At 42.6% G+C, this 18,321-nt stretch overlaps 3 protein-coding genes across 3 annotated transcripts in view; 1 reads left to right on the top strand and 2 right to left on the bottom strand.

The window, feature by feature from the left end:
* The window catches only part of megf6b (multiple EGF-like-domains 6b), a 64,622-nt gene extending 59,402 nt beyond the window's left edge, over positions 1-5,220 (bottom strand). The window contains exons 1-2 of the mRNA XM_030091135.1: positions 5,060-5,220; positions 3,239-3,348 (exon numbers count right to left, since the gene is read on the bottom strand). Coding sequence (XP_029946995.1) covers positions 3,239-3,348; positions 5,060-5,220 — 271 coding nt within the window. The remainder of the gene's footprint in view (positions 1-3,238; positions 3,349-5,059) is intronic.
* A 4,839-nt stretch (positions 5,221-10,059) lies between these two features.
* On the top strand, positions 10,060-15,043 carry LOC115388989 (aflatoxin B1 aldehyde reductase member 4-like). The gene is made up of 7 exons (XM_030092330.1): positions 10,060-10,356; positions 11,202-11,389; positions 11,474-11,578; positions 12,476-12,572; positions 12,878-12,977; positions 13,086-13,215; positions 13,871-15,043. Exons 1-7 carry the CDS (start codon positions 10,074-10,076, stop codon positions 14,030-14,032), a joined length of 1,065 nt encoding a protein of 354 aa, XP_029948190.1. The 5' UTR covers positions 10,060-10,073; the 3' UTR covers positions 14,033-15,043.
* On the bottom strand, positions 14,609-18,052 carry mrto4 (MRT4 homolog, ribosome maturation factor). The gene is made up of 8 exons (XM_030092331.1): positions 17,950-18,052; positions 17,699-17,757; positions 17,503-17,606; positions 16,250-16,331; positions 16,107-16,174; positions 15,868-16,019; positions 15,133-15,209; positions 14,609-15,038 (listed from the first exon to the last, which is right to left on the bottom strand). Exons 1-8 carry the CDS (start codon positions 17,975-17,977, stop codon positions 14,892-14,894), a joined length of 717 nt encoding a protein of 238 aa, XP_029948191.1. The 5' UTR covers positions 17,978-18,052; the 3' UTR covers positions 14,609-14,891.
* Between the last annotated feature and the right edge of the window lie 269 nt (positions 18,053-18,321).

An 18,321-nucleotide genomic window follows, 5' to 3' on the forward strand; every position in this document is an offset into this window, starting at 1 on the left:
CAAGCCAAATGAGACGGTGTCTTTTGTTGGCTCACTGGACAAATGGGCCAATTGTTTCTCAGTCTTCACACACAAACAGCATTCAGTACACCTGGGGATGTTGAGATTGCTTTTTTGAATTTTGCTCACAGCTTAATTTCTGAGACAGTAACAAATAGTTGAACTCACTAACTTTGACTCGTGTAAATAAATCAATCAGAAAGACAGTTTGTAAAGGAAAGCTTGATTCCGATGACCCATAAAATCTACATGACAACATAGTTTGTAAAATAGTACACTGTGTCATGTCTAGTCTGTCTTTGGTCCATTTCTCGACGGAACAGTTGTTGCTTGTGCCACGGCGCACTCAAACACACTAAAAAGACCACCCATGGATGGACAGGGGACCATTTCCTTCTTCCTGGTTCCTGGGACTGTCGCACATGTAGCTACCTTCGCCAGTCTGATCACAAAAGGGGGCCAGTTCCTATTCAGCAGTTAACGAGGACGACAAACTGGAGAAGCCATTGTCCCTGCTCCTCGGGGCCTGTCCCGTAGGTTATTGTCGCCGTCAATCAACATAACTGCTCGTTTTCACTCCGGGCACAACCGCGTACATCCTCATGCATCCTGCGGCCGCTTGCTGAATGAAAAGGTTCAAACCTCTGATGGAGTGCTCCTCCAAACACTGAAGTGGTGGAAGTCGCCATCACAAAGTCAAAAGTCAAGAACTCTTTGGACGCAGAGGAACCAGATAGTCATTCAGCAAAAACGAGTCTTCTTAAAACACAAAAGTCACCTCAGTTGGACTTTGGAGACGCCATCTTTTTCAGACAACGCATTCCACCTCCACATCAGGGCTGACTTTACAAAGACATTTCATGGTATTGTAGAAATACCTGAAGCACTACATTCACATAATGGCATACCTGGGTAAAAGCTAAAAAAGAATTTAACAAAGCTTCAGTCCTTCAGACTGACTTTCTCTTCCGAGTGTTCTTTGTGTAATACTTTTGACAGCATCAGAACTTGGAAGCCCAAAATCAGACATTTAAAAACATCTAAAGAATTCTGAATAAATCCCATTTCATCAGTGAGAATGCATAAACCTTCATAAAGATATGATAATAGGTTGAAACAGAAAGATATAGAGAGAGATAGAGAGAGAGGAGCGAGAGAGGTAGGAAAAAAAGACGTGCAGAAGTTTAGTCTTTCTCAAATATGTGAATAATTACACAGGCAAAAGAATCCTGGAGTGCTCCGTTGAAATGTTAGATTTCAAAAATGCCCAACAGATGGAAACAACTGGAGACACAAAACACAGGTGAAGTGTGGCGAAAGGACAGCAAGGACCAACCGACACACTACTCGGCTTGTAGGTACAACACACGATTAGACCCTCAATTCCGCTCAACTACCTCACAATACCAAGAGGTCATTAGCCTAATTACCCTACACTGGCTGGATGATTTTATGATGGAACACACACATACAGACAGGGAGCAGAAAGAGCAACAACAGGGGACATAAAGCAAGCTCAAAAATACCAGACACTAAATCACTATCTCGGCACAAAGCATTCCATCTTCCCCTCATTTGGGGGTTTTCAGAGGATTTGCTAAAGCTGTACATTTTGCAGAGCTGATTTTCCCTTTTGGACGTTGGAGGTGCTGTTGAAAACAGCTACAGAGATTGCATTGTGCTGACTGAGGTGCAGTACAGATAGTGCATAGCAAAGTGTGCAGGAGTAGGAGGATTGTGGTGCGAGCTTCCTTTTATCCTGGTTCAATGGCTCAGTGAAAAGGGTGATTAGTTTGTCCCATCTCAAAGTGCTGCCACGTCTTTGGTTACAGAGATAAAAGCTGCGCCTCATGCGGAAGAGAGCAGTCATTGTCACGCGAAACAGAGAAACACAGCCGCCCTCCCTGTCTGGCGTTGGTGACGGTATAGTGGGCAGTCCTTTGAGGAATGTCTTTTTAAGACATTTCTGGGAGTGTTTAAAACAAACCAGACTTCGTCGTGGAGCAGATAGTGTAACGCTTCCTTCTATAATCTAATACTGTACTCATCTGCCTGAACACAAAGGGCTCTTTGAAGTGGACAGAAAGTCTTAATAAGACACTGATGACAGCGGCATCCAGGAGATCTTCTCCTGCTCCCGATCCCATCCACTTCCCATCACAGGGCTATCTCAGGGAGTAATTTGCCAATACTGAGTGTGAGGCCCGGGCATTAAGCACATGGATCAGTTCCAGGTGAGGAGGAAGGACAGGGAAGTGAGAACTTTGCTGTCAGTCTATGATCCGGGGACACACTGTTTACAGGAAGGCTTTGCCGGGGTCTGCCTATGGTATGCAGGCTATGCGATCTGGATCACTGGCTGTAAAATCCCATCAAAGCAGCTTCTTGGTCTCGGCGGTGTGATTCGAAGCTTATCCAGAAGGAGATGAGCTGCTGGCAGCGTCAGTGTGACCAACAGTACTACTTTTCCATACATGGAAGCCACGGGGAGATTCATTCTTGCTTTTCTTTGTTCTTCCAGTGGAAAACAGCAGGTGCTCTGTCCGTCATCAGTCGGTCCCGTTTGGAAGGCCTTGGCTGTCATTGGTCGGTGTCAATACTATACACGCTTTGTCTGTATTCTTACCCATAATGCAATCCTCTGACCTATAGCGCCACGTCACACCTCTGAATGAGGAAAGTGGCATGCCTATGTGGAAGTAGGCCAAATTGTGGGTCGCAGTGCGATCGTATGGAGGCCGACTACAGACTGCGGAGTGTGTTTCCAGCCAGGCAAAGGTTGATCACTGAAGCAGCTACGTATGGGAAACAGCAGGACGGCCGTAGAATCATCAGAAAGAAAATGTTTTCTGCTGAGTTTGAGTGTTTAACAAGATATTACGAAGTCAATCCAGTGTGAGGGCGAATGTCAACACTTAAACTCTTTCAGCACTTGAGAACATTCTCCAACATCCGACCATAGCTGAAGTGTTGTAACAACACAAGTGCTGCAGACATGGCACTGACTGATAACATCTGCTCAGGAGCGTGGATGGACAAACCCCTCTTGACCTTTCTGACCCCTCTCTCTGAAACCTTGTCATTTAGAGGCCTGTACCGGTGGTGCAGTGATGTCTGATACACATTTCGTTCTACTGAGTTTCCAGAGTGTGCACACACCTGTAAATCCCCTATTTTAGACACAGGTATTACAGTGATTTCAAAATAGTTTTGAAGACAAATGGGAGAAAATACTTACGGTATAGACAACCTGCCTCCCCATTCAGTTGAGACCATCCGCGGCAGCACTTGTACACAGTCTGATAGTCCTGTCTGTACACTTGCTTGTAAGTTGTGTAGTACGCCGTCCTGTCAACGAGACAAAAACCTGTCAGTCAATCAGACACGCTGACATTCTTTACTGACCCAGAAGTTGTTAAAGTGTGAAGGATGAGTCGCTCTTCACAGATTTGAACCACATTGTGCACCTTCAATGTCCTGATCTTTTTCACGTAATAAACAGCTTTGATGACAGCTTTTGGCATTTAAAAAATAAACAAACAAAAAAAACTAAAATAAATCATACTGGGAAATAGCATCTCCTTAAGACACAGATTTCTGGTGCTGCTGTGCCACTTAAAGATCTTTGACACCTCTTGGGGGAGTAGGACACCACATAAGGCAGAAATGCAGATCCTTATGCAATAACAAAAAACAAAATAAAAAAAATACTGATCCAACATCTTCACTGTGATACCAATAAGAGAGCAGGTGCTCTGAAATGAGTTCAACCATCCAGTTCTGTTCTTCCCGGTAAAAACAGTAAACATTACCCTTAAACAAGGCCTTGAGAAGAAATAAATGTGTTGCTGTTTTAAATAGGCTTCAGTGTCGATGTCCGTTATTGGTCTAGTATCACTAAAAATCTATTTTATGTTTTTTGCACATTTGTACAAAATGCTGAGGAACAAAAATTTGAATAGAGAATTAGATATATTGCTTTAAATCCTGAAAATTGGGCTAATTTGAAAAATACTGATAGTGAAATTCACATACAGTGCATGGCTTTGTGTTAGATTGTAAAACCTAATTGACAGACAAATAAATATTCAAATAAATTACAGAGAAGTACAGACAGTAACAATGTATTTAGCCTTTGCTGCTTTTCAACTGTAGAGATATGGTTAGATATTGACAAAGCAGCTCTTGCTTGTTTTTTCCATCCATCACTGTAATCCAGCAGAGTGTTTGCATGTGCAACATGTACACAAAGAGAAAGTGTTTTAGAATTAATGACAATAATCTGAAATGTTCCACGTAGAAACCATGCAATCTGGCCAAACACTTCTGAGTTTTGAGGCAGTGAGTCTCTCACTGTTCACTGATTCTTCTCAGGCTTCCAGGACACGGTGCTGAAGTGTGAGACTGTCAGACTCCACTTCACAGAACTGAGCCTCTCCCTGTACTTTGGGACCCCTCTCATTGCTTCCAAGTCCATTATACATTGTGGAAACATGTTTTGTTTACAACGAATAATTGTTGCCTTGGCTGCCTTCAAAGCAGCTTCTGACTCTGGAAATGCAGAGAAAGCAAGCGTGAGTGCTCGTCTCGCGCAGTGACAAACCCCAGCGATAGGCTCCCACAGACGGGCTAATGTGTTAGCATTAGGGCTGCTCTTCAAAAGAATGCAAGCCGCGGAGACGCCTGCGTGCTAAATGGCTGGTAACCCCAGTGAAGTCAGGCTACACCTTGCACTTAACTGTATGACAGGTTAAAAGCTGTGATTAGAGAACAAGAGCACGAAAGATGAAGAGGCAAGAGGAAGAGGGAGATCAGAAAGCAAGACCTCAGCCTGGGAAGACAGTGTTTGGAGATGGCGTTAAAGGACGAATCATGGCCTCTTGGAGAAATTCTTTGGCTGCATGAGTCACGGACACCACACAGAAACAGTAATTAATGCCTTGCTCCAGCCAGAGCTTAATCAGCAAAGCACTGCATCCCCTGCAGGTGAGCTTGGGAGTGTTTGGATAGCGGGGAGAGTCCGAACAGAGGAGGAGACGGAGACGGGAGCATTACTCACCTCCTTTCATAGCCCATGCACCATGACTGCCCCACACAGCCCTGCTTCCACACTTTAACCATGCGTGTGAAGGCCTGCACGCAGGGCTGCCTCTGGGCGACCAGCGTCACCTCCCTCTCCAGGCACACGTTGGGCCTAGAAGTGGAGAAAATACTGAACATGTCAAGCGTTCTCTGCTGTGTTACAGGTGTACAGATGGCAGCGTTGTAATTTATGAGCATTTATGACTAAAACAGCGGCGAAGATATGTACGCAAAACTCGCATGAGGCATTTTTTAGGTGTTACAGATTTAATGCCTGTGAGCGCATTACCATTCCAGATCTCTGGTTTGGGTATTTTTTTCAGACACTTAAGGGGAATTCCTTGTGCATCACCTTCCAGGGAAATGTATATGCCTTCAACTTAAACTCAATATCAATCTGAAACATGATAACTGAACATGTTTGGAAGGTATTTCAAAAGTAAATAAGAGAAATGAGAAATATCTACAAAAATAAAATTTAGATTGTTAAAATACGAGGGAAAATCTTTCCGGAATTTTTTTTACAAAAACTAAAACAAACAAAAAAAGTCAAACTTTTAGCAGAACTCATGTCCTCACTTGCAAGTGTCAGACTAAAGAGGAGCCTGCTCACGTTTTCCCTCAGGTAAAATAGGGGTAAGCCTTCAATTGTGATGTTTTGTCCTCTTTACATAGAGACTGTCTGGGTTAGCCATCAGACCTGTCTCCAAACCATTCACCGCACCACACCGGGAGTCCCAGCCAAAGAAGCAGCAGTGCAATGTGATCTTAGAGGCATTTGCGCTTTTGGTAACTCTCCAAGGACAGACAGAAAAACCTCTGCGTGTGGGGATGAACGGGAATCTCAAGACAACATCCAGCTGCTCATCTCATAAACAACAGTAATCACCATCACCTCCAGCTGTACACATAATAAGGTATGAAAGACCTATTGTTAGTGGCAGGTAACCACCAACAGTCTGCTCGCATTATTCAAGCTCCTTATTTATTATTGTGGGGTTAGAAATACCTACTATAACAGATCGAAGCTTCATTTTGAGGAATTTGAGACAAACAGCCCCTGACATGCTGCGCAGACAGACAGTCCACATGGAGCCAGTGCTCTAACCACCAGCATTCCCATAATGAAAACCATGGGGGGAGCCCACAGCAAAAATATGAAGCTGATTAATGTAATTGATAGAACAGAAGAAGTTTCGGGCCACTGTTCTCTGCTGGGGTTAGTCAAGATTTTTCAACATCTAAAATATGGTTCAAGTTAAAGGACATTTACAACAAGTCTGGCAAAATAGAAGTGAATCAAACAATGTGACAAAATGCTTGGATTGGAAACAGTTGACAACACTGCAAGTATTTTTTTCAATCAATCAATTTCAGAACATGGAAAGCTCATAGTGATACTGGCAAAGACATTCCAGTCACATAATTCACTGTTCTGGGAATCAAAACATCACTTTCTCTTAACTGAAGCTTCATATGAGATGCAACATCTGTATAGTCATGGAGATTACTTAAACGCTCTGCATGCATCTCATTGTAGATCATTGCAGATGTCCGCAGCAGTAAATAAGTCGATTGATTCATTCTCTGATTACAGCTGAGTTTATGAAAAAGATTCTAAAAGTGCAGGTGAACTTCATCTGTTTTATTGGAGATGAGGCTGTCAAATATCCAGTTCCTGTTTTATCTGTTCAACTAAAGACGAGAAAACTAATGTAGGCTAATTATTAATAATTAAGCCAAATAAATACTTACATATAAGGTTGAAGGTTGTTGGCGACATTATACCGTAAAGCGGGAACCTCTTTGATAAATAACAGCAAAAACGCAAAATTCACACTGTCCATTCTTCTTCTTAGTCAGCTATTTCAAAAAAAAAAAAAAAAAAGTGCACTCAAAAACTCATTCATTAGTTTACCTCAAATCAAAATGGAAGATTAAATACGAAAACAATACAGGTCCGAGTGGTCAACTTGAAGAAAGTTGAAACGCGCGCTGAAGATCTTCTGCGTAAAAGTTCCAAACTCCGTCCGACAGTGACGCAGCCATCACGCACGCTGAAGATCCGCACTCACTGCTCCTTGCGGGACTCTGCGGCTCACCTCACGCTGCAGATGTGTTTGGTGCTGACGGGCTGGGGGAGAAAAAAAAAAGGCTGGTGGAGGCTGAGCGCTTTCTTCCTCCTTCCATTGACTTGGTAATGATGGCAGGGCGCGGGGGTTAGGAGGAGGGGTGCAGAGAGAGCAGCCGGTGGTACAGTGCGCCCGCAGAGAGAAGAGCCATAAACTACTTTTACTCCTGTTGTCCGGAGCAAAAGACCACATTTCTCAGACAAAATAATCCTACTTGGTGGAAAACGCGCTTTTTATCAAATGTGTTTCGATTTTCATAGATGGTGTTATTTCATTAAAAAAAATAAAGCCCTTGTTTGTTTATTTTCTACAGAACATGATTCAGCAAAACGTTATAAAGCGGGAGAGAAGATGGATGAATGGCGCGTAAAAAATGCAGTAATTCCGTGCGTAAAACGCACTACGCGCAGATTTGTCTCGCGCGCAGGAAGCCCGGGAGACGTGCCTACCTGTGGCACAGGAAAGGATGTTTAGGGTTGTGGCAGTGGAGGGTTCGGGGGCAGCTCGTGGTCACTCTGCGGGGCAAACAGCTGACGCGCCGGTCAAAGGGTCAGCCGCCAGGACCGACCGCCGCTGCTCTCCAAACAAAGCTCTCATTGCACGCATGTGTGTTCATGACCCGAGAGAGTCTCGGGTCAGCGCGGTCCGTGCAGCCCCCGAGGGCGCTGGCTGCACCGCATGTTGGTTCAATTAGGTCCCAGACACATCTCATCTCATCTCATCTCAGAAGTGCCAACATGACGAGTTCTGACGTGCAGCGACCAGAAGCAGACTTACGACTTCTGCATGCATCTGTTTGTGTTTATTTCTGGCTCTGTTGCCCTCACGTGCACTCATGAAAGAACTTGTTTGGTGATATAATAGTGATATAATCACGTGCATCAGAACTCACTGCAGAGGAACAATTTAAAGATCCAAAGTTATATGAGTCAGCAATTACAATACTACACAACTCCATCATTTCCAGAACACAAGAGGCTGTCATGCATGAGTTGATTCAGTGTGTGTGAAGTGGTTTTCACTTTCCCCTCACAACGAAATGTCCCCAGTTCATGACCTGGGTTGAAGTTTGCATGTTCTCTCTGTCCTTGCAAGGATTTTCTCCAGCTTTCCCCCATAGTGTGTATCCTGCTCGTAGAAGATAAAGCAGTACAGCAGATGAAAGACTGGATGGAGACATAATTACGGTACATATCATGCCTGTTGTTTGCTTAAAGAATGAGATTCCTATTAGGTGAATTTGTTTCAATCAAACTGCTGACTTTAGTAAAACATTTTCAGTCCCACACATGCATTAACTGAGATCGTCCTGTGAATGTCGCTTTCCGTCCCCATGAAGAAAACCTCTGCAACATTCACACACTTTCTCCTCAGAGGTTGATGACGAGCAGATTTTAGGTAATAATACCATTTATGGTTAATAAAATATAATCAAGGGACAAGAGACTCACACTTCAGCCTGCCCCCAAATTAATGTAGAATTACTTATTCTTTCTACAGTATTAACTCAATCGTGTCTAAGCAAGAACAAACCATGAGATACTGTAATGTACCTCTAAAGGCCTTAGTTTCACCATAAAAGGAAGAGACTTGCACCGAAACAGCCACCAAATTGAAATGCTAATGTTTTCATTGTTATCTTATTAAAATCTGCATTGTTTTATTTTTATATATGTGCATTTTACACATCTTCTGGTAAGTTCTGAATACATTCATGCTGCAGATGTTTGTTAATCAGCTTCTTTAAAAGTTCAATCTGTATGTCAGTGTCAACATTTCATATCTATTTGGGATTATACAGAATATCTTTTTGAATATGCAGTTTGCCTCATTCTATTTGTGTTTCTGAAACCTTTCTACAATGTTCTTCCCTGTAGCTGGTGACGTGTCCACAGTATAATCAGGATGAACTCCAAACCCTGCAAAACAGACATGGAGAAGCCAAGAGAAGATGGAGGGATGTAAATGAAGCTTTGATTCATGTTCATTATTCCATATGCTCTATATACTGGAATATTGAACAGCAGACTACAGAATGTAAATAATAAACATGCAGGCCAGCTGTTGCAACACATACTTTGCAACATATTTCTGATATTTGCTGAACAATGCTGTGTGGAATTCTGTAAACCTGTGATTTCTATGGAGGTATTTTGCCAGCTTAGAGCACAACAAACACTTTATAACAGGAAGTCAAAATACAAGAATTTAACTTTTTGCACAAAAATCAACTGATAAGACAGACTGTGAAGACAGAAGAGTTCAGATGCCTGGTCTTTTAACACCTGTGCTGCACTCATACTCCAGTTTGAAAGCAAACTGAGACCTGCTGACTCAGTGTGCAACAGGATGCAGATGGCAGCCAGTCTGCTTTAAGAACAGGACAACACTGCCAGAGCAATCACATCAAAGATTGTTGTAATTTGGCCAAACCTTAGAACTTGTGAGCGCACGCCTGCTTCCTGGGCTCCGGGGGACTGTGCTCTGCAGGCCAGTTGTGTAACCCATCCATGCATGCAGGCTACTGTTCATCATTTGAACCGCATGTGATCAGTCAGCCTGGAGAGCATTCCGACTCTCTGCTGACACCTTGTGGTCAAGATCAAGAACTACACCCAGAGACAGTCCCTGCTAATGGGGCAAGAGGAGCTCTAAATAAATATTGACACGTATAGGAAGCGGTCACGAAACAGCGGGGAAAAAAGTGAACTTTGCACAGCCTTGACTGCAGATAAATACAAACCCAGACGACTCAGATCGCACATTTTGCGTTTTCAACCGGGAGCGATAACTTTGCCGCACTCCCTAAAGCACGACCTTTGACCTCCGCGCTGACTGAGCCTGCTGCAGCGCCGTAGCATGCATTGGGTGTCAAGAAGCGGACTGTGTCGCGCCGTTAAAGACGTGCTCACCCGGTCGCAGCGGTTTGCGGTTAGCAGAAGAACCATGTCGTCCTCCAAGGCCACGCGGCCGGTGTCCCTGCTGGGCAGCATGGCGTTCGGGGGGCGAGCGGACGCCGCCCAGAGTCTGGAGATGGTCACGGTGTTCCTGGACCGGGGCCACAAACACCTGGACACCGCCTTCATGTACACGGACGGGAGGGCGGAGGCGATCATTGGGGACATGAAACTCCCCAAAACAGGTGAGTAGAAGCAGATATGTCGGAGATAAAGCAGCGAGTTGTGTAAGAAGTTTTCTGAGGGTCTAAACTTTGGTAACATGTTGACGCACCTGCTGGACCCTCCGCTATGAATTGTGGGTGAACGGTGGCTAATTTAAATACATTGAATTTGTCTTTTCGCTGCTTAGCCTTATTTTAGTAACTAAGTTCGTAATTTGGTGTGTTTTTGGTTATATTTTAGAAAGACTGACCTAATTTTAAATGTCCATAGAAGTAAATAAATGTTTGTTTGTTTTTATCAACCTTCCAACAATTCTTGACTGGTTTTAACACTTGCCAGTTAATTTTCAATTCAGATAGCTATTTATAATCAGGTATTTGCAGCCTCTAGTTCATGCACACAATTTTCACAAATAATACTTGCACACTACACTTTCAGAGAACAGACGCACAGCATGGGAAGCTATATGTGGTCAGTCCTCTTGTTTCACAGCTGCAACAGTCCTAGTTTCAGTTCTGTATGTGCAGTTTGCATGTTCTCCTTTTGTGTTCATGGGATTCCTCAGTTTCCTTCCAAAGTATGCATTTTCTAAAGTTGCCTTTAGGTGTGAATGTGTCTCTCTATCTGTGTTTTCGATTGGATGGACTGGCGATGTGTCTATGGTCATATTCTGTCCTTGCTCATCCTTAGCTGGGATTGGCTCCAGTGCCCTGTTCCCCTCAGTAGGATATAAGCTGGATAGACATGAAGTGGTTCAAAGAAACTCTGAAAAAGAAACTTTTTCAAGTGAATTCACCACAAAGACCGTAGGATGAAAATTTAAATATCCAAACCATAAAATTGTATTCTTTTTCTGTAAGTACAGTGAGCATAGCTACGAAGGCCAACCCGTGGGATGGAAAGACGCTGAAGCCAGAGAGCGTGCGCTCTCAGCTGGAAACCTCCCTTCAGAGGCTGCAGACTGACAACGTGGACCTCTTCTATCTGCACGCCCCCGACCACCAAAACCCAATCCAAGACACTCTGAGAGCCTGCAACGAGCTCCACAAAGAGGTGAGGACACCGCTGTTTTTTTTACTTTTGACATATGTGTCTGAAACATTTCATCTTAACAATGCATCGAAATATTCCTTGCAGGGGAAATTCAAGGAGTTAGGCCTGTCCAACTACGCGTCTTGGGAAGTGGCTGAAATCGTGTGTATCTGCAGACATAACAACTGGATTGTTCCGACTGTGTATCAGGTATTATTTGGCTTCTTATCTAACATCGTAATGGTTTTATCATAATGGCTTTATTGTGTCATATTTAAATATTAAGGTAGAAAACAGTTACCACCTTCTACCACCCCTTTTTCTAAGAACATGCACAGTTTGGTTGTTAAAATTCTGATATCAAAAGGAAATTTAGCATTTGTTACTGCTTCTGTGGCGTTGCACACAGGGCAGCATCCGTTCTTAATCTGGTTTCAGAGCGCTGAAGCTTATTGCTGCTTGCATTGGTCAAAAGACAGAGGAAAATGTGGACAAATAACCATTGACTCAAAAGTAGGAGGCAGATTTAACCATGTCAAACTGACCCAACACCCACTGATTACATTACTGCAACGATAACAAAAAGAATAGATGATAACTCTTTAATTTTGCACCCTAAAGTACCGCAAGGTTTTCATACATGATCAAGCTTTATCTTCTTCTCCGGATAAATGTGTTACACTATTTGCATCACAGAATTTAATGCAAGACTGACCATAAAGGTTCTGGTTAGGCCACACAATACACACTCTGTATGCATGCTACCATTACGCTGCACAAATAAGTTGAAATTGGGAACTATATGCATTCATTTTGTTAGTGCAAAAACTATTTTGTAATATGTTACGTCCATTTAAAATTTGACCTTGGGCTGGGATTGGACTTTGGACATGCCTGCTCTAAACAGACAGAAATCATGAGCCATAAAACACCAACTAAATATGCAAATCTTTCAAAACTGCGGAGAAAAGCCATTGTAGGGAAGTAACTCACTGCCTCACCAAGATAATCATTAGTTTTTAGATGTTGTTCAGGGGTGAATTTACCTGAGTGTTCAGCTGTTTTTACCGGGAGTGATTGCATCTTGACTCTTCTAATCTTTCACAGGGAATGTACAACGCCACTACGAGACAGGTGGAAACCGAGCTGCTGCCGTGTCTGAGATACTTTGGACTGAGATTCTACGCGTACAATCCTCTCGCAGGTACGCCGTCTGCTGCGGTGGACTTTCACTCGCTCCCGAGACCACCTGGTTCAAACAGGTCAAGTAGAGGTGTGTGTTGTGTGTTATGGAGCTCAGGTCAGCTGTGGACTGTTCACAGATCCTAGTGTGAGCTGAGACCGAATGAACACTCCTTCAAATGAATCTGAACAATCATTTACCATCAATCCCTTCTGGTGTAAAAACTAGTCTTGTTTCTAGACTTACTGTTTCTGTGTCAGTCAGTTCTATTATACCTACATCCCCTTGAAACAGACACTGTCCTGACAGTATTGGTCTCCTGCCAGGTGGCCTTCTGACAGGAAAGTATCATTATGAAGATAAAGACGGCTCTCAGCCTCAAGGACGATTCTTTGGAAACAACTGGGCAGCAGCGTACAGAGACAGGTGAAGCAGCGGCACTCTTCTTTGAGCATTAACAAAACATGTCATTTCTTGTTTTAGGGTTGGGACAAGAGTTAAACAGAATATGACTGTTTTTCTCTTTTGTGCAAGATACTGGAAGCAGAGTCATTTCCAGGCCATAGATGGAGTTCTGAAGACCTTGGAGGAGGCTTACGGCTCGCAGAAACCCTCCATGACTTCTGCGGCGATGCGCTGGATGTACCACCACTCCCAGCTGAAGGTACGGCTGCTGTGACATTAGGCTACGTCCATACGTTTTCTGGATTAGATCAGAAATCTCTGTTGGTTGTGGTGAGCAGAGCCAATCCCAGCTCTGGACAGGTTGCCAGTTGGTCACAGGGAAAAGACAGAAATACTCGCATTTAATCAGTTTTCAGGGATCAGTTTTAATCAGTTAAAACTTGGATTTTTAGGAAAAGTGACCTCCCTGCCCAGAGGAAACAGACACATGAACAGGGAGAACATGCAAACTCCACATAGGCTTGTTCTCACTGTGAGGTTAAAGTGTTAACTTCAACTCCATTAGAACTTTCACATTCTTAAGGATTTTTTTTAATCATTTTTATGTTTATTTAAATGTTTCAGTGTCTCTTTTATAGGACACCATTTGGTTATTGTTTTGATCCATCCTGTATCTAATTAGGGCTCAGAGGGTTGTGAATCTAATCCCACCTCAGGACCAGGGATCACAGCTGGCTTGTTCATCCTAGGACACATTTGTTGTACTTCAAGAGATTTTTTCCCAAGAGGAGCAGATGCTTGGGAAACTTCTTCGGAAGATATATTCATCTGTATAAATCTTGTTTGTATATGTATTATATACATATATATGACCCCACTAATTGTGTGTTTTTGCTCCTTTCGCCTGTGTCCAGGGCGATCTTGGAGACGGAGTCATTATCGGCATGTCAAGCATGGAGCAACTTCAACAAAACCTGGCTGCTGCAGAGGAGGGTCCCCTGGACCAGAGGGTGGTCCAGGCCTTCGACCAAGCCTGGAACCTCGTGGCCCACGAGTGCCCCAACTACTTCAGATGAGCCCAGTGTTCCCAAATCTCCACAACTGGGTCAGACCCTCACTGAGAAATCAGCTGGACTTAATTACCTGCTTTTCTTTTTTCCTTGAAATCATGAAGATGAACTGGAGGCTTTTTTTCTTCTTCTTCAGAGCACTTAATTTCCTTTATAAGCCTAATATTTCCCAGGGAGAATCTCTTCATCACTTTCTCACGTGAACAAATTTAACGGCAGCAAAATAACGTGCGTGTGTGAGGAGTGAGCTTTGTTACTCATCAGAGATTCATCTGGGTTTTATTTGCCCTCGATGTGGGCCGGCAGGCTCACGCAACGTTCCTCCTCTGATCAATTTAACACTGCGAACTCCAACTTACAGACCAATAATCACTACAGGAGAGGATCAGGAAGTACTTGTAATAAGTCAGCAGTGTGAAAGACTCGTCTGAGGTGTATGTAAGAATCTGTGCGCACACACACCAAATATGAGTACTGAAACAAATACCTCTCCACACGTATGCACCGGTCATTAGGTTACCGTTATTCCCCACACAAATTGAATAATTTCTTCTTCAAGATAAGTTTCTTTATAACGAAAGACTGAATGGGGAAAAAAAAATAGCCATACACAAAAGTCACACGATCCTTTTTCATTTTGACAATTCATAGAATTACAAACCAGGATTGGCATGACTGCATGTACAAAACTGATGACTGTGACTCCAGGATCCAGTATACTTTACTCACCAGCAGGTCAGCCCCAAATCAAACTTCAAGACAGACACACATTTGTGTTACAAGTTATAAAAAATGCTGGGACAAACTGTTTCAGTGAAAACGTTCATCTGCTGAGGAAGGCAGAAAGAAAGTGGGTGTTCAGCTTTCACTCTGCATCGTCGTCCTCTTCCTCAACATCTTCACCCTGTACAGGCTCCTCCTCCTCCGCAAACATCTCAAACTCGCTCGTTTCCGAGTTCCACATACATTTAATCTGCACCTTGAACTCTGCCATCTCAATAGCGAAGAGTTTCTGTGTGAGAGGCAAAAAAAAAAAGGTCAAATGAAACTACAGTTCTTCTTGTTACAGTCAACACTTAGTTGAATCAACTGAAAGAAGAACTCACCAGAATACGGGCCTGCTCCGGCGTCAACACGTCTCCCTCCTTGCAGACTTGGTGGTCCTTCAGCAGAGTCACCACTCCTTCAGGAGCAGCGGACACAGAGCGTCAACGCAACGTCTCAGTCTGAGGTCAAATCAGCCGTCACTGTTCACTGCTTAGTTTGATCGATCACAGTAAAATTCACTTTGTATGGAGAATCAGCCAAATATAACTGTTACACACCAACATTTAATAAAAAGATTATTGCAATATCAGATTGTGTTTTTGACTTTGAAAGTGTGGACACTGTTGTTTTAACATTTGATCCCATACTCAGAACTGAAAAGTTTCCTAACAGCAGGATTTACTCCTGATTATGAAGGTGGTTCAATATTAAAGATTTGAAGGACTGGCGACTTTGATCATTATCACAAATTTACACAAAATTCTTCAATAGCAAACTGTGAGAACTTCTAACAAGAGATAAAGAGTTGTGCATATTAATGTGATAAAAATAAATTCTGTGCCTTTATATTTGATATATAACATCAAGTAGTTAAAATAACCATCCTGTCTTTAGAACCTGGAAGGCCACTTTTTTTTTGGGTTTGTCTTTAAAATTTGTCTGTTCAGCCACATGAAGGCTGAAGGGGATTAACTGATTGAAGCACACACAGAATAAACGTATGATGCTGTTTTCTTGAAACCTTTTTCCACAGAGAAAAATGAGCACTCCCAGTGCTTTCGCTTTATTCGTACCTTTCTTTAGCGCTGTGGGAAGCCCCAGCTGCCTCAGCTGAGGTTCCATCGAGTGAGGGAACTGCTCCAGAGGTCCCTCGTCCAGAGTTATATCCATCTGTGCCGGGTTGCCTGCCCGAGCATAATCCATCTCTTTGAACTGGGTGAAATACCTGTGGAGGAAGAACATACACTTAAGTCTTGTACTTTTAAAGAATCACAAAAGCTAACATTGGTGAGTTTACTGATGCACCACTTACTCTTGAACTTCATCTTTTGTTTTGTTGGTGAAGAGGATTCCGACTTCCCCTCGCAGATATCTGGTCACCTAAACACCGCCAAAGGAATTAATTAGTCTGCTGCGCAGGTTTAACAGGATGACCAGGTGTGAGGTGCTGCCCACCTTATGCAAATTATCTTTATATTCGTCCGTATCTCCTTTTCCCAAAGCAACAATCATGACTTTATTTTTGCCAAAGAAGAATCTGTGAAAAAGAGAGAATAGTCGTGTCACTGTTACTTCAATAGCATCAACAGACATTTACGTTCACTGCCTCAATGAAGATACTGGGGAGACACAGCTGACACGTTCTTGTCAAAGAATGACAACTAACTAGTCAGAACTGAGTGCTTCTGCAAGTATTTGTAAATGAAATGATAATTCTTAGAATTTAAAAAGATTTCTTTAAATTAGATTCTTTTCATTTTAAGACTACCTAATTTGCAATAATGAAACTTGGCACACACTCATCACTGAAGGATCAACACTGTCAAACTGCTGCTGAAATTCTAATTTTTACTCCGTTACCATCAAGTATAGATGAAGTTAAATACGATCTATTTGACCTGACTTACGACAATTCCAAATGATAGAGCTTTAAAGTAGGAAACCTTGGTGTTATTGGTGACTATGAATTGAGTGGAAAAATGAAGTGCACAGTATTAGATACATTGTGATTATCATTCAAGACAAACACTAGCATATTCATAAATGAGTATTTTATGATCGATACTGGGGAGGCTGTGGCTCAGGTGGTAGAGTTGTTTGTCTTGACCACCTCTGTGTAAAACAAATCACAGTTGACCCCAATGGAAGTCCAGCAGGTTGCATGGCAGCCGTCTCGACTGGCGAGTGCGTGTGGCAAACAGTATAGTGCGTTAAACTAAACAAGTCAAAAGCCATTTAACATACTCTCATATAAAGATTCCATATAAATAAATCAAAGACGACAGCAGCCTCAGACTCAAACTGAAGGAAGAATGTGAATGTAACTCACTACATAATCAGACAGACCCGTAACTTATCTGTTTTGGGTATTTTGATTCCTATGAAACTGCTGCAAACCAACATACGGTCATTTTATTTTATTTAATCGTGCAATTAGATGTATTGATGAGTAAAAAGATTATGAATCTCACTCTGCTCTTAACACTCCTCAGATCTCAGCACATTTGAACACAAAATTTCTAACTGATGTGTTGGCAAGCTCCACTGGTATCAATCAAAGCACTAAAAGAAAGAATATCTACTTTGAAGAGAATAATTATTGTATCAATAAACTCAAGAGACCCTTTGAAGAGAATAATTATTGTATCAATAAACTCAAGAGACCACGAGAATCAGGAGTAACTGGACAGATGGAGACATGCACATACCTGCTGTGTTTCCAGGCTGTTCTGATGTCTTTCAGTTTGTTATTCCTCATATTTTCCACAGAAAATATGAACAAATTTCTGTACGTGTCCACACATTTTCGTAGCTACAGAAAAACAGAAGGCGTACACGTTCACATTGGAAGTAGGGAGTCAATGCCTAAAACCTTTTTTTTTTTAATCTATATAAAACACCCACCTCTTCGATTAGTTTCTGCTTTGACTCAAGTCCCTTCTTGGCAGTTTTCGTTAATGAAACTGAAGGGAAAGAAACGGGATAGTGTCAGTACAGCAGCCATGCTGAGGAAAGCCAAGCTAACCTTAGCTTGATAGCAAGCTTTCGGGGCTTTCCGAAGTCAACAACTAGTTTGATCGACACAGGACAAAATTACACTTTCAAAAAAATGTGCACGATTGATCGTTTCAAGCCTTAAAATCTAATTTTCTTACTTTTCTTGTCCCTCTTTGACTTCGGCATGGCTCTGTCTCACGATGCACATGTGAAGAGAAAGGACCCCGGATGTTTCTGTTCGGCTGTTCGGTGAGGCTGCCCGTGAAGTGCCTGACGAAAAACAAATCCCGCATGACGACATCAGTTGTAGTATTAAGCTAGGGTTGGCGATCTGAATTAGATGCCTTTTTTTAAATACTGGTTAAAATTATCTTTATGACCCGATGGGAAGCAATTCATAGCGTATTCTTAAAGTAGAGCGGAACATATCCGCCATCTACAGCAGGAGTAAAACAGGAAAAACAGCAACCAATAGTCTTGCCGGGACACCTTGGTTGTAAACCAATCAAATCCCTTCGCCGTTCTACCTG

This window comes from Salarias fasciatus, chromosome 5, assembly GCF_902148845.1.
Source record: "Salarias fasciatus chromosome 5, fSalaFa1.1, whole genome shotgun sequence".
NCBI lineage: Eukaryota > Metazoa > Chordata > Actinopteri > Blenniiformes > Blenniidae > Salarias > Salarias fasciatus.

Coding starts and splice junctions, on each gene's coding strand:
- LOC115388989 (XM_030092330.1), top strand. CDS start 10,074: ATGCATTGGGTGTCAAGAAGCGGACTGTGTCGCGCCGTTAAAGACGTG. Junction 10,357..11,201: donor CATGAAACTCCCCAAAACAG/GTGAGTAGAAGC, acceptor CTGTAAGTACAG/TGAGCATAGCTACGAAGGCC. Junction 12,573..12,877: donor CGCGTACAATCCTCTCGCAG/GTACGCCGTCTG, acceptor GTCTCCTGCCAG/GTGGCCTTCTGACAGGAAAG.
- mrto4 (XM_030092331.1), bottom strand. CDS start 17,977: ATGCCGAAGTCAAAGAGGGACAAGAAAA. Junction 17,607..17,698: donor AGCAGAAACTAATCGAAGAG/GTGGGTGTTTTA, acceptor GTTTTTCTGTAG/CTACGAAAATGTGTGGACAC. Junction 16,175..16,249: donor ATAAAGATAATTTGCATAAG/GTGGGCAGCACC, acceptor GGCGGTGTTTAG/GTGACCAGATATCTGCGAGG.